Source organism: Stegostoma tigrinum, chromosome 25, assembly GCF_030684315.1.
Source record: "Stegostoma tigrinum isolate sSteTig4 chromosome 25, sSteTig4.hap1, whole genome shotgun sequence".
Taxonomy (NCBI): Eukaryota; Metazoa; Chordata; class Chondrichthyes; order Orectolobiformes; family Stegostomatidae; genus Stegostoma; species Stegostoma tigrinum.
The window spans coordinates 51,494,597-51,511,320 of NC_081378.1; the positions used below are offsets into that span (position 1 = coordinate 51,494,597).

Here is a 16,724-nt window from a genome sequence, read left to right on the forward strand (position 1 = left end):
AAATGAGGGAGAAAGCTTGAAAGACATGTGCGAGGAAAGCTTTTTCACACAGAGGATGATGGGTTCCTGGAATGCACTGCCAGAGGAGGTGGTAGAAGCAGATATGTTAGCGATGTTTAAGAGGCATTCAGACAGACACATGAGCAGGAGGAGAATAAAGGGATATAGACCAAGGGTAGGCAGATGGGATCAGTTTAGAATGGCATCATAGTTTGTACAGACATAGTGGGCTGAAGGGCCTGTTCCTGTACTGTACTGTGCTGTTCCAAGTTCCATCAATGGTCCAATAATTCTGAAACCTGGCAAGTTCTCTGGGGACGTGGGTTAAAATCCAACCACAGCGGCCAGTGAAATTTAAATTCAACCAGAAAGGTTTAGCTTTGAAAGCTCCTGTCAATAATGGTGGCCATAAAATTGTGGTAAAAATCCATCTGGCTCACTCAGATTCTTCAGGGGAAGAAATCTGCCATTCTTACCTGGTCTGGCCTACATGTGATTCAACAAAATGTGGCTGAAAAAAAACAAAGTTGCTGGAAAAGCTCAACAAGTCTGGCAGCCTCTGTGGAGGAGAAAACAGAGTTAACGTTTCAGGTCCAGTGACCCTTCCTCAGAACTCGGGGAACTGCAATTCTGAGGAAGGGTCACTGGACCCAAAACATTAACTCTGTTTTCTCCTTCACAGATGCTGCCACACCTGCTGAGCTTTTCCAGCAACTTTGTTTTTGTTCCTGATTTACAGCATCCACAGTTCTTTTGGTTTTTAAACTGTGGTTGACACTTATGTGCCATCTGAAATGTTAGTTCAAGGGCAGTTACAAATGGGTGACCAGTGCTGACCAATGCCCATATCCTATGAAAGAATAAGACATTAAATTCAGCACTTAGTTGAAACTGTATAATTGACCTAAGAGTAACAAACTCATTTCACAGCTGCACAGCACGTTAAAGTTCATGAAGGCCTGATGCAGAAATAACGATATAGTTACCATGAGTTTTATCAGTTCTCGGCCAAGTTACGAGCTGGAGATTCTTGGTGGAGTTACAGAGAATTGTACATAATGTCACATCTCAACCATCATATCCTCCTTGTCAGTATTGACTACTGAGCATGTAATATTGCAGATTTGACTTAAACAATAGATCAGAAGAATATTTTACAAAAGACATGAAGGTACAATAGAATAAACCAAACTACGTATACATAACACGTGTTTAAAGATAAATCAAAACACTGTAAAAATATAATTCCATTAATTTCCAAAACGCTCCTTTACAGATCCCAAAAGGATCCCTTTATAGTACTCATACCAGGGAGAATTTCCTTTTCAATCAGGTCTATTGGCTTGATTTGCCTATCCTGGTTTGATAGCCTCTTCCACGGAGCTTTAGAAACCAGAGCTTCAATTTTCTCAACTTTAATTTTCAAATAACACTTTCAGACTTTTACCCAAATATGTCAGGTCTGGATCTATCACTAAACTGGTTACTCTGAGGTTTTGTTTTAACAAATTTAAATTATCTTCTCCCTTTCTCAGAAGGAATAATTTTACGCATCCATCTTCAGCTGAGAACTTATAGAACTCCCCAAACTGGAACCAAAACTGAAAGAGTTCTCTCCCAGCTGTGGGTGTTGCCCCAAGCTTTAAAAACAGAATCTTCTATCAGAAGGCCTAATGTAACTACAGTGTGTACCTTGTTCTCCAGCTACCAAAGCTGTCCACAATACTTTGCTCTTGTCAAAGTAACCCATGTGCTGTTGACTTGCTGAATGTTTTCAATATTTTAGGATTTGGTAACAGGTTTTTTCTTGATGATGCTTTGCTAAATTATTTAATCATTGCTAATCTTATCCAGGATAAACACTCTTTTCTTATAGGAAACACATTCAGTATTTTAAAGCTCCTGTTCCTCTAGGCGTTTTTCAGTATGATTTGTAAAATGCAAAGATAATGATCCTTATTTGGAAAAAAGTAACATTACCCAATTAAATATTTGCAATACCCCTGTTGTACAATAATCATTACTACCTTCATCTAACGAACATTTGCAGTCCGGAATAATTAATTTAATAATGACAAAACAGTACTGCATCATGAATTTTAGGAAATCTCAAGGTGACTTGATTTTGTCCTAAATTGTTGTGACTAAAATAGGAAAGGTGAGGACTTAAGTTCATCATCCATTCATTAACAGGGGATTGGTTGGTTACTGGTGGTTGCTGACTACATATTATACCCAGCCACAGATAATGAAATAAAAACTAAAAGAACTGCAGATGCTGTAAATCAGGAACAGAAACAAAGTTGCAGGGAAAGCTCAGCAGGTCTGGCAGCATCTATGGTGGAGAAAACAGAATTAACGTTTCGGGTCCGCTGACCCTTCCTCAGAACTCAGAACAGATAATGAAATGCCTTATATAGCCAGCATGTCTCATTGCACTATTGGTTTTCAGCATTGAGAAGCTTCAGACAGAACATGGCTTGGTTAGAACAGCAAAACAACATTTTCCTGCCTAAAATAAAAAATAGAAAAGCTTCAAAGCCTTTGCTGTTGAATAACAAACAGAGGTAATGTTTCAAGTCAATGTGTGTCAGCTGTGACTCAGATTGGTAGCATCTCTTCCCTCTGAGTCAGAGGTTGTGGGTTTAAGTCTAACGCCTAGTGTTGAGTACAGCTGTCTGTTCCAGTATAGTGCTGAGGGAGTGCTGCATTATTGGAGGAATTGTTTTTTATCAGATGAGATGCTAAACCAAGGCCCCGGCTGTTGTCTTAGGTGGCTATAAACGCTCTCTTGAGACTATTTTGAAGAATAACAAAGGGATTATCCACGGTGTCCTGACCAATATGAATATTATCCATCAATACATTTAGCCACTATCACATTGCCGGTTGTGGCAGTGTGTACGTCAGTTGCGATGTTACTGATATTACAGAAGTGATTAAACTTGAACAATCGATCGTTTGAAAAGGTCCTGGAGAATTCAAGTATCACTGTCTTTCCTTTCTATGATCTTTTATCTTATCTGTAAAATGTTAATAACATTTTATATAAGTACAGAGGCAGGATAAATAGTGTTGGAGAGGAATGAGTGAAAAAAGTGTGATTGATGGAAGATTGGACAGTTTGACAATAAGTTTGATGGTGGAAGACAGAAGGCAGTGATAATGCAGAATCACTAATAGCCACTGTCTGAAAAGAATGTTCTCCCTAATGTAGAGATCACATTGTGAGCAATGAATATAATTTACTAAGTTGAAAGAAGTACGAGGTAATTGTTGTTCCACCCTGGAATGAATGTTTGAGGCCCTGATGAATAGAAAGTGAGGAGGTGAGTGGGCAGGTATCCTGTGCCTGCATGGAAAGGCACGCTGATGAAGATTACTAAGGAGTGAACCAGAGTGTCACGATGACTGTGGTCCCTCGAAAAAGGGTGAGAGGGGACATACGTTTTGATGGTAGCATTACTCTGGAGGCAACGGAAATTGGTGTGTTGAATGTGGAGGCAGATGAAATAGCACATAAGATCTAGGGGAAGCCCTTGTGGTTCTGGGATTGTGGGGGTTTGGACAGAACTACAAGGTTGGAAAAGACATAGTTAGAGGGTCTGGTTGACTCTGGTGGCAGGGACTCCAAGGTTGAGAATAAGGAAGAAATTGTCAAACCTGTGCATCGGAAAGCTAATCATCAGAGCAGATGTAACGGAAATGAAGGTTTTGGGAGAATAGATTTGCCCTTTCTGAAGAAGAGTGGTAGGAAGCAAATTCAAAATAGATGCCCCCACTCCTGCTGAAAAGAAAACCGAGAAGTCGAGCAAGGAAAGGGAATGAAAAACAGAAATTGCTGGAAAAGCTCAGCAGATCTGGGCAGCATCTGTGGAGAGAAAGCAGAGTTAATGTTTCAGCTCCAGTGACCCCCCTTCAGAATGGGAAAGGGAATGTTGAGAGGTGCATTGTGTGAAAGTGAATGAAAGGCAGAATTGTAAAGTAAAGTTGATTAGCTTTTTGAGTTTGGTGAGTGAGCAGGAGGTAGCCCTGATACAGTCATTAATGTATCTGAAAGAAGAGGTGGAGAGGGGCACTTGAGTAGGACTAGAACAAAGTGTATGTATCCCATGAAAATACAAGCATAGGCACAATATGTATGGGTTCAGACACCAACACATTTGTAGCACAACCAAGATCCATATGAGTTCCCATAGCAACACAGCTTCCTAAATAGTAGCTATTTACATCATGGTAGGTTTCAGTGAATTCCATCACTGAATTCAAAGAGCTGCCTGTCTGTCCTCCCCAGACTGACCTGTCCCCTCCCCACCTCCCCACCTATACTCTCCTCTCCACCTATCTTCTCCTCTATGCACCTTCGGTCCGCCTCCCCCTCTCTCCCTATTTATTTCAAAATCCTCTCCCCATCCCCCTCTCTGATGAAGGGTCTAGGCCCGAAATGTCAGCTTTTGTGCTCCTGAGATGCTGCTTGGCCTGCTGTGTTCATCCAGCCCCACACTTTGTAATCTCGGATTCTCCAGCATCTGCAGTTCCCATTGTTTCTGATGTGAATTTTAATGGCAGATGCCTTCCCTCATGCAGTTTAAATCCAAAATTACCTTAAGCAAAAGAGAATTTCTATACGTTCCAGAAATTACTTTAAATGTGCCACATATATGAATGATTTGATTGTGTATAAAGGAGATTTGGTTAGTACATTTGCAGATGACACTTAAATAGGAGGTGTAGTGGACAGTGAAGATATTGTCTCAGAGTACAACAGGACCTTGATCAGATGGGGCAATGGGCCAAGGAGTGGCACTTGGAGTTTAATTTAGATAAATGTGAGGTAGTGAATTTTGGTAAGGCAAACCAAGGCAGGACTTATAAACTTAATGGTAAAGCCCTGGGGAGTGTCGCCGAACGAAGAGAACTGGGAGTGCAGGTGCATAGTTCTTTGAAAGTTCTGCAGGTAGACAGGGAGGTGAAGAAGGCATTTTAGCATACTTGCATTCATTGGTCATAACATTGATTATTGGAGTTGGGATGATATGTTGCGGCTGTACAGGATATCGTTGAGGCCATGTTTGGAATGCTGTGTACAATTCTGGTTGCCCTTCTATGGGCAGGGTGTTGTTAAATTTAAGATGATGCAGAAAAGGTTTACAGGGATTTACCGAGACTGGAGGTTTTGAGCTGTAGGGAGAGGCTGAAAAGATTAGGGCTTTTTCTATGGAGTATCAGAAGCTGAGGGATGACCCTACAGAGCTATATAAAATCATGAAAGGCATGGATAGGGTCAATAGCCAATGTCTATTTCTGAGGGTGGGGAAGTCCAAAACTAGGAGGTATAGGCTTGAGGTGAGAGGGGAAAAGACCTGGGGGGTAACTTTTGACACAGAGGGTGGTGCATAAATGGAATGAGCTGCCAGAGGAAGTGGTGGAGGCAGATACGATTACAACATTTAAAAGGCACTTGGATATGATTAGGACGGGTTTGGAGGGATATGGGCCAAATTCTGGTATGCGTAGTAATGAGAGGGAATTTCAAAAGACATTTAATAATATTGCCAGGAAAATTGAAGCCGCTGGAATTGAAAAGCAATAACTGCACAGATATAAACTGTAGGAAACATTGAGGATGAATAGTAACAGATTAGGAATGACAGATACCAGCGAGACGGCAGATTCATGGCAATGCAATTTAATGTTAGCTTGACTCTGACTCTGTGAGAAGTGATTATTGTTAGGTGAAGTAATTTAAACACAATTCTAAAGTGATGGAAGAACTGCAAAAGATACCTGCAAAAACAAGTTGAGAAGACTGTTAAAGAGCCATACAGGATCCTCATGTTTTTAAACAGAGGCAGGTAGTATAAGAGCAAGGAAGATATGCTAAACATTTAAAAAACACTATTAGGTCTCAGCTGGAGTTATGTGTTTAACTCTGTCCACCACACCTTCTAAAGGATACCAAGAGCTTATAGAGGAGGTCTGCTGGAATGATCCCAGGAATTAGTGACTTTAGTTATATGGATAATCTTGGAAAAGCTGGAATTGTTCTCTTCATAGCAGCAAAGACTATGAAGAGATTTGATAAAATATTGCTTCAAAGACGTTTTGTTGAAGGTTTTCATCTTGAACTCATCAGGACAATTTGCAAGAATGCCAAATAAAGGGAGGGCAGTATACTGTTTGAGAGGAGAGTGTTGATTGGTTGGTTGGTAAAAAAGAATTGCTATGGAGAAGGCACCAGTTGATGTTGACTGATTGGTAACTGCCAGACTTTGTATAAATTTTTATGAGTCTTGTTGATTCTGATTGGTCAAAACATTGCCCTAAGAAATGTAACAGCTCCTTGAACATCACCTTCCAAATTTAGGACCTCTCCTCCACTAGAAGTTCATGGTCAGAAGGTGCATGGGAGCACCACCACCTGCAATTTCCCAACCACGCTATTTTCTATTCAGATATGCAAATATACCACTTTTCCTTTATAGTTGCTGGGTCACAGTCCAGGAACATTTTTCTAATAGACAAGGGTATCCCTACGCCAAGTTGTGCAGCAGATTAAGACAACTCACTGCCACATTTTCCAGGGCACTTAGGGATGGAAAATAAATGCTGGCCCTGCCAGTGTGGCCTACATCCCATGAAAGTAGGAAATGGAGGGGAATGGGACTGATGGGATAACTTTGTCAAAGAACTGACAAATGTACAATGGGTTCTAAAGCCTGCTTCTGCTGTACAGTCATTGATCAATTCTTTGTTTTAAATAATTTTATTTTAAAATGGAAAAAGCACTTGCGCAGCAAACAGAAAAGCAGGTCACAGATAACAAGGTGTAGAGCTGGATGAACATAGCAGGCCAAGCAGCATCAGAGGAGCAGGAAAGCTGCCGATTCAGGCCTAGACCCTTCTTAAGAAAAATGATTATTTTAATTTTGTATGATGTTACACAAAGGTAGCCCTGAATAAGTGCATTTAAATAGAGGATAATTAGACCAAGGACAGTAGATGTAATTCAGTTCCCATTTTAAAGTAATGCCATTGTTTCATTCTAAGTGCTTTTCACTAAAATGTAATAGAGACTGCTTCTGTAAATGTTTCACTGAAATAATTCTTGCTATTGGTAGTACTGCAGCATTTCCATAAATAAGGATTTTTCATTTTTATGTGCAAACCATTAACCTTACTGGATTTGGTGACAACAGATATAATGGAACTATGCTAAACTTTACCACGTTATTAAACAGTAACTAGTAAGAATGTGCCGGTCTTTTTCTTTCATTGGTCACTTCCAGGTGATAGTGTGGAATGGAATGAACAGATTCCAATGAACCAGCAGGTCTCTAATAGTACTTGTTTTATATGCCTCTCTATATTTCTTTTTCAGTGGTTTAACGTTGACCATTAGGCATTTCATGTGCTAAGGCAAAAGTTTTAATTTTGTTTGTTTTTCGGTCTCCAGTTTCCGACTCTAGTGAATGGACACGTGCCAATTCCAATCCCCAGCTTGGATGGGGTTTCTCCCTTACTGCTTTCATCCAATGCTCAAAAATCATGATAGTGCCTAACTGAAGGAGCAAAAGGCACCAAGTGAATGCCAAAATGTGGGACAGTGTTCAGCTTTAATTTATATCATTGATCATGCATCATTGATATGAAGTTACCAGTAATATCATGAAGTATTGTTTAAATACCCTTTCTTTTGTTTTCTCCCCATCATTTTATAATAAAGTTGGCAATAAATATATAACCTTTTCCTGTACCTTGCGTTTTATGCACTGTGCTTTTAATGAATTTTAACCAGCTGTGCCTACTTATGCTTATGTGTTTCATGTAACTTGTAAATTTACTGTAAACCTGTTGTAATGGCAGATTATTAGCATTATTAAATAATTGAAACTTTGTATCAGTTTTCAATTATTGGCTGTTAAAGGACATGATACTATGTATTAGTAAGTAAGATTGATGATATTTTCAGTGTACGTTTTTTTAAATAAAAAGTATTGCAGTTTATATGTATTATAGGCAGGTTTGCTATGTATTTGTACTTTGGCTACAAGTTTGTAATTGACGTAATTCAATAAATGCCAGATTCTCAGCAAACTATTTTCATTCATTTTTCTTCAAAATACCAGGATAATTAGACAATTCCTTCAAGGTACCATTTTAGCAGATAAGAATCAGCAGTTAATACTACATGAACAAAGAGTCAGGGTTTACAGCATTCTCCAGATGGAAACATAGGTATTACACTGTGAAAAGTTTAAACATACCCTACATTATAAATAAAATGGGACACGTTTGGAGGTGTTTCGAGGTTTAAGGGAGATGTGCAAGGCATGCTTTTTACGCAGTGGGTGGTAGGTGCCTGCAATGTGCTGCTCAGATAGGTGGTAGAAGTAAATATGTCAGTAACTTTTTACAGGCATTCAGACTGACAGATGATGAGGCAGAGAATAGAGACATAAGGATCATGTGCAGGCAGATGAGACTAGTTTAGAATGGCATCATATTTGGCACAGATATGGTGGGCTGAAGGGCCTGTACTTCTCCTGTAGGTGTTCTATGTTCTAAGATGACTATCAGGTTGTTAAATACCTTCCATCATACTTCATGGATTTAGTCTTAAATCTGAACTCTGAATAGAAACTGTATCTTATGGTAAAAGTATGCTTTGCAACAAACCCATTAGGCAGTATTAAAATATATATTGAAGAACATAATCTACTGTAAATGAAGGCGTGACAGTGAGGATAATACCAATGGCCTGCACTAAGACACAGGGTCTGGCAGAAATGGCAATCGGCAGACTTTTGCAGAGACATAATCCTTAATGACATAATCCTAAACAGTGTGCAGGAACAGAGGAACCCGGGGCCTTGGTTGCATAGATCTTCAAATGAAGCAGAATAGAACAAACAGGATGTATGGTTGTTAATACAATTAACCAAATAAAGCTAATTAGATGCCACATCAAATTTCAGGATTAGGCTCTGCTTTCAGAAAGAGCCTTGGGGAAAGTTACCTGGGTACTTTGCTCTTGGAGGCTGTCATAACTCTCGGATTAGGTAATTGAAACTTGGCCTGTGATTAAGGACGGAAGGTGTGATTATTGGTGAGACAGGTAGGGGGACCACAGGGATAGCTCTGGAGGAGCCTCTGTCCTTCAATTATCCAAATGTTATGATGTTCTTGTAGGCTGTGGGGACTGCAAGGAGGATGAATGAACTGACAACACCACCTTGACACAGGGAGCCATTCAAGTGAGGAGGAGGACATTAGAGTGTCATTGTAGTAGGGGACAATACAATTTGGACATAGATACTTTCTTTCACAGCCATGAGTGCAAGTTCAGAAGGTTGTGTTGCCTGTCTAATGCCAGGGTTAAGGATATCTTGGGGCTGGAAAAAGAGGAGAGGGATCCAGTTGTCTTTATCTACATTTGGTAATTATAACATTGATAGGAATAGAAAGAAGGTTCTGCTGAAAGATTTTGAACAGTCAGGAGTTAAACTAAAAAGCAGGACCTCCAAGATAATAATCTTAGGCATATATATATTTTATTATAGAACATAGAACATTACAACACAGTACAGGCCCTTTGGCCCTCGATGTTGTGCCGACCTGTCATACCGATCTCAAGCCCATTTAACCTACACTATTCCATGTACGTCCATATGCTTATCCAATGACGACTTAAATGTACCTAAAGTTGGCGAATCTACTACCGTTGCAGGCAAAGTGTTCCATTCCCATACTACTCTCTGAGTAAAGAAACTACCTCTGACATCTGTCCTATATCTTTCACCCCTCAATTTAAAGCTATGCCCCCTCGTGCTCGCCCTCACCATCCTAGGAAAAAGGCTCTCCCTATCCACCCTATCTAATCCTCTGATTATTTTATATGTTTCAATTAAGTCACCTCTCAACCTTCTTCTCTAATGAAAACAGCCTCAAGTCCCTCAGCCTTTCCTTGTAAGACCTTCCCTTCATACCAGGCAACATCCTGGTAAATCTCCTCTGCACCCTTTCCAAAGCTTCCACATCCTTCTTATAATGCGGTTACTAGAACTGTACACAATGCTCCAAGTGTGGCCGCACTGGAGTTTTGTACAGCTGCAGCATAACCTCTTGGTTCCGGAACTCGATCCCTCTATTAATAAAAGCTAAAACACTGTATGCCTTCTGAACAGACTTGTCAACCTGGGTGGCAACTTTCAAGGATCTGTGAACATGGACACCAAGATCTCGCTGCTCATCCACACTACCAAGAATCTTACCATTAGCCCAGTACTTTGCTTTCTGGTTACTCCTACCAAAGTGCATCACCTCACACTTGTCCACATTAAACTCCATTTGCCACCTCTCAGCCCAGCTCTGCAGCTTATCTATGTCTCTCTGCAACCTACAGCATCCTTCGTCACTATCCACAACTCCACCGACCTTAGTGTCGTCTGCAAATTTACTAACCCATCCTTCTACACCCTCATCCAGGTCATTTATAAAAATGACAAACAGCAGTGGACCCAACACCGACCCTTGCGGTACACCACTAGTAACTGGTCTTCAGGATGAACATTTCCCATCAACTACCACCCTCTGTCTTCTTTCAGCAAGCCAATTTCCGATCCAAACTGCTATATCTCCCACAATTCCATTCCTCCACATTTTGTACAATAGCCTACTGTGGGGAACCTTATCGAATGCCTTGCTGAAATCCATATACACCACATCAACGGGTTTACTCTCATCTACCTGTTTGGTCACCTTCTCAAAGATCATTATGATCATTATGAATATGTTTGTCAATTCATGGGACACTGGCACCAGTACAGGGTAGAAGATATATTTGATAAGGTGTTGCACAAAAGACTGATATAGAAGGTTAGATCCCAAGAGGTGAAGTGTAGAGTATTGTTTGGATGGAGGATTGGCTGACCAAAAACAGAGGGTCAGGATAAATGGGTCCTTCTCTGGTTGGCAAAATGTAGCTCGTGGGATGCCACAGGGTTCAGTTCTCAGAACTCAACTATTTACAAGCCATATAAATGATTTGCAAGCAGGGACAAATGATACCAAGTTAAGACCATAAGACATAGGAGCAGAGAATAAACTATTTAGTCCAGCAATTCTGCTCTACCATTCAATCATGGCTGATAAGTTCCTCAATAACAAAATAACAATAAAACAATTTTCTGAAGAAGGATCCTGACCTGAGATGACAGCCTTCCTGCTCCTCTGATGCTGCTTGGCCTGCTGTGTTCATACAGCTTCTTACCATGTTATCTCAAACTCCAGGATCAGCAATTCCTACTATCTCTGATAAGTTCCCATTGTCCTGCTTTCTCCCCTTGATAATCAAGAACCTGTCTATCTCAGTCTTAAAAGTACTCAATAGCCTGGCCTCCACAGCCTTCTGTGGCAGTGAATTCCATAGATTCACCACTCTCTGGCTGAAGAAGTTTCTCCTATCTCCGTTCTAAAAGATCTTCCCTTTACCAGTTCTGAGGAAGGGTCACTGGCCCCGAAATGTTAACTCTGTTTCCTCCTTCACTGATGCTGCCAGACCGGCTTAGCTTTTCCAGCAACTTGGATTTTATTTCTTCTCTTTACTCTAAGGCTGTACCCTTGGGGTCCTAGTCTCTCCAACCAATGGAAGCATCTTCCCAACATCCACTCTGTCCAAGCCATTCAGTATTCTGTAAGTTTCAATGAGCTAACCCTTCAAACTTCTAACCTCTAATGATTATAGTCCCAGAGTGATCAAATTTTCCTCATATGTTAAGCTTTCCATTCCTGGGGCCATTCTCATGAACCTCCTCTGAACCCACTCCAGGGCCAATACATCCTTCCTGAAATATGAGGCCAAAAATGCACACAATATTCTAAATGTGGCCTGACCAATTATAAAGTCTCAGTAGCACATCGCTGCTTTTATATTCAAATCCTCTCAAAATAAATGCCAACATTGCATTTGCCTTCCTGACTACTGACTCAGCCTGCAAGTTTACCTTGAGAGAATCCTGGACCAGAACTCCCAAGTCTCTTTGCACTTCAGACTTTTGAATTTTCTCTCAACTTAGAAAATAGTCCATACTTTTATTCTTCTTTCCAAAGTGCATGACCTCACACTTTCCCATGTTGTACTCCATCTGCCACTTCTGTGCCCACTCTCCCAACCTGTCCAAATCCTTCTGCAACCTCCCCACCTCCTCAATACTACCTGTTTCTCCACCTATCTTTGTATAATCTGCAAATTTAGCCAGAATGCTCACAGTTCCTTCATCTAGATCATTAATGTACAAAGTGAAAAGTTGTGGTCCCAACAGTGACCCTTGTGGAACACCACTTGTCACTGGCTGCCATCCTGAGAAAGACCCTTTTATCCCCACTCTCTGCTTTCTGCCAGAGAGCCAATCTACTACCCATGCTAGCACCTTGCATCTAACACCATGGTCCCTTATCTTACTCAGCGGCCTCCTATGCAGCACCTTGTTAAAGGCCTTCTTAAAGCCCAGGTAGATCACATCCATTGGCTCTCCTTGGTCTACGCTGCTCATTACTTCCTCAAAGAATTCTAGCAGATTTGTCAGGCATTACCTCCCCTTGATGAAACTAAGCTGACCTTGCCCTCCTTTACCATACACTTCCAAATATTCATAAATCTCATCCTTTACAATGGATTCCAAAATCTTACCCATCATAGAACATAGAACACTACAGCACAGTACAGGCCCTTCGGCCCTCGATGTTGCGCCAACCTGTGAAACCAATCTGAAGCCCATCTAACCTACACTATTCCAATATCACCCATATGTTTATCCAATGACCGTTTAAATGCCCTTAAACATGACGAGTCTACTACTGTCACAGGCAGGGCATTCCACGCCCTTACTAGTCTCTGAGTAGAGAACCTACCTCTGACATCTGTCCTATATCTATCACCCCTCAATTTAAAGCAATGTCCCCTTGTGCTAGCCATCACCATCCTAGGAAAAACGCTCTCACTGTCCACCCTATCTAATCCTCTGATCATCTTGTATGTCTCTATTAAGTCACCTCTTAACCTTCTCCTCTCTAACGAAAACAGCCTCAAGTCCCTCAGCCTTTTCTCACAAGATCTTCCCTCCAGACCAGGCAACTTCCTGGTAAATCTCCTCTGCACCCTTTCCAATGCTTCTACATCCTTCCTATAATGCAGCGACCAGAACTGTACGCAATACTCCAAGTGCAGCCACACCAGAGTTTTGTACAGCTGCAACATGAGCTTATGGCTCCGAAGCTCAATCCCTCTACCAATAAAGCCTAACACACCATACGCCGTCTTAACAACCCTGTCAACCTGGCTGGCAACTTTCAGGGATCTATGCACATGGACACTGAAATCTCTCTGCTCATCTACACTACCAAGAATCTTACCATTAGCCCAGTACTCTGTATTCTTGTTACTCCCTCCAAAGTGAATCACCTCACATTTGTCTGCATTAAACTGCATTTTCCACCTCTGAGCCCAGCTCTGCAGCTTATCTATGTCCCTCTGTAACCTGCAACATCCTTCTGCACTATCCACAACTCCATCGACTTTAGTGTCATCCGCAAATTTACTAACCCATCCTTCTATGCCCTCATCCAGGTCATTTATAAAAATGACAAACAGCAGTGGCCCCAAAACAGATCCTTGCAGTACACCACTGGTAACTGAACTCCAGGACGAACATTTCCCATCAACCACCAGCCACTGTCTTCTTACAGCTAGCCAGTTTCTGATCTAAACTGCTAAATCACCCTCAATCCCATGCCTCTGTATTTTCTGCAATAGCCTACCGTGGGGAACCTTATCAAATGCTTTACTGAAATCCATATACACCATATTAGCCGCTTTACCCTCATCCACCTGTTTGGTCACCTTCTGAAAGGACTCAATAAGGTTTGTGAGGCACAACCTACCCTTCACAAAACCATAGATAATGGGAACTGCAGATGCTGGAGAATCCAAGATAATAAAATGTGAGGCTGGATGAACACAGCAGGCCAAGCAGCATCTCAGGAGCACAAAAGCTGACGTTTCGGGCCTAGACCCTTCATCAGAGAGGGGGATGGGGAGAGGGAACTGGAATAAATAGGGAGAGAGGGGGAGGCGGACCGAAGATGGAGAGTAAAGAAGATAGGTGGAGAGAGTGTAGGTGGGGAGGTGGGGAGGGGATAGGTCAGTCCAGGGAAGACGGACAGGTCAAGGAGGTGGGATGAGGTTAGTAGGTAGCTGGGGGTGCGGCTTGGGGTGGGAGGAAGGGATGGGTGAGAGGAAGAACCGGTTAGGGAGGCAGAGACAGGTTGGACTGGTTTTGGGATGTAGTGGGTGGGGGGGACGAGCTGGGCTGGTTGTGTGGTGCAGTGGGGGGAGGGGACGAACTGGGCTGGTTTAGGGATGCAGTAGGGGAAGGGGAGATTTTGAAACTGGTGAAGTCCACATTGATACCATATGGCTGCAGGGTTCCCAGGCGGAATATGAGTTGCTGTTCCTGCAACCTTCGGGTGGCATCATTGTGGCAGTGCAGGAGGCCCATGATGGACATGTCATCTAGAGAATGGGAGGGGGAGTGGAAATGGTTTGCGACTGGGAGGTGCAGTTGTTTGTTGCGAACTGAGCGGAGGTGTTCTGCAAAGCGGTCCCCAAGCCTCCGCTTGGTTTCCCCAATGTAGAGGAAGCCGCACCGGGTACAGTGGATGCAGTATACCACATTGGCAGATGTGCAGGTGAACCTCTGCTTAATGTGGAATGTCATGAAATGTAGATGACGTTCATTTTATTTGTTGTCTGTATAGATAGATAAATACAGACAACAAATAAAATGAATGTCATCTACAAAATACCTTGCTAGAACTGTGACAAACACTACATCGGACAAACAGGCAGAAAGCTAGCCACCAGGATACATGAACACCAACTAGCCACAAAACGACATGGCCCACTATCACTCGTATCCTTACATACAGATGAGGAAGGACACCACTTTGATTGGGACAACACATTCATCCTAGGACAAGCCAAACAGAGACACGCACGAGAATTCCTAAAAGCATGGCATTCCAACCGGAACTCCATCAACAAACACATTGATTTGGAGCCAATCTACCGTCCCCTGAGAAAAAAGAACAGGAAATGACATCACTAACGCAGGAAATGACATCACCAACCCAAGGAAACCTAACCAGATAAATAGAAAGCGGGACATAACACCAGTGCTTCACTGGAGGCTCACTGTTGATGTTACCTAGAATGGTGACAAAACATCTGGGAACAAACCTTACAGCTCAGTGAACCAGCTCACATCTCGAACACAATAAAGACCCACTCTCTTGTGGACCGAGAGGAGGAGAGTGCTGTGTTGGAGGTGAAAGGAAGACGTCGGGTTGGCTGTGCACCCTTGCGACCAGTGGATATTAATGCTGGCTTTGGCCTAACACTGGTTCAGGGGAGCAGCCAACCTGCAACGATGGCTGCGGCAAGTGCTCGTGCCCCAGGTCAGGGGGTCCGGAACACCATCCGTGTTTCCGTAAAGAAGGTGGATGAAGGTGCACCTGTGGACCATACCTTCTTCGTGAAGAGGGTCCTGTTGGACTGTTGTGGGTTCGCTGCTGCGGACATTTACTGCCTGCAGGATTTCCCCGGAGGAGGTTTTTACGATGTGACCTTCCGGAGTGCCAAGCTTTGCGAGCGCTTCCTGGAGGTTTTCAAGGAGAAAGGAGGTGAGGGCCCCCTCTCTGTATTGACCGCTGCCCCGCTGTTTGTGATGCCAGCACAGAGGAGCCGTATGGTGACTGTACACATGTACAACCCGCATGTGCCAGCAGTTGATGTCCTGACCTTCCTTGGAAGGTACGTGAAGGTGGAAGGGGACCTAACTGACATCATGGATCCCTTTGGCATCTGGACGAGTAAGAGGCAGGTCAAGGTGACGCTGAGGATGGGCGCAGACGGGAATGTCGCACACCCACCGTCCAGCTTCGCGATCGGCGGGAGCAAGGGCTACCTGACCTATGCAGGGCAACCTAAAGTCTGTCATGCCTGTGGTAGGTCAGGTCACGTGGCGGCCGACTGCAAAGCCACCATCTGCAGGAACTGCAGGGAGGAGGGACACCTTGCAAAGGATTGCCCACGAGAGAGAAGCTGCAACCTTTGCGGGGAAGCGGGCCACTTCTATAGGGCATGCCCGCGGCGGGGTACCACCTACGCCCAGGTCGCCGGCAGGGGAAATGCGGGGCCAGCCCCCCCGGAGGAGAGGAAGGCACCAGGGCCCAGCAAGGACCCCACTAATATGCAGGAGGGCCAGGCCGTGCAGGAGGGCCCAGCCCTGCAGGATGGGCCCGAGGCCAGCAAAGCACCCCTGCAGGCTCCAATCCCCCCCGACAACCCGGAGCCAATGGAGGCGGCGACAGGCGACCCAGGGGAGTGGACTACAGTCCGGAAAGCGAGGAGGAAGGTGCGTCGACGGGCCCAGGAACCGCAACAATCAGGAGGGAAGAGACAGCTACAGGGGGGCTATAAGAGCTCCTCTGACGAGGAGGATTCGGAGAGGGCCCACCCGAAGCAGAAGTTAAAGGTCTCGAGGGGGAAGGAAAGCAGCGCCCCACTTCCAGGTGACGGGAGGCGTCCTGAGGCTCACTCCGACACCCAGTCAAGTGCCGCTGGAGCACTGGAGCGCCCCCCGGAACTTCCAGGCGGGAAGGAG

General features: G+C 43.5%; 1 protein-coding gene across 1 annotated transcript in view; it reads left to right on the top strand.

The window, feature by feature from the left end:
• Positions 1 to 8,086, top strand: part of elk3 (ETS transcription factor ELK3) — a 122,763-nt gene extending 114,677 nt beyond the window's left edge. The window contains exon 5 of the mRNA XM_048554544.2: positions 7,457 to 8,086. Within this exon, the coding sequence (XP_048410501.1) occupies positions 7,457 to 7,552 (96 nt within the window). The 3' untranslated portion in view covers positions 7,553 to 8,086. The remainder of the gene's footprint in view (positions 1 to 7,456) is intronic.
• Positions 8,087 to 16,724: the final 8,638 nt, after the last annotated feature.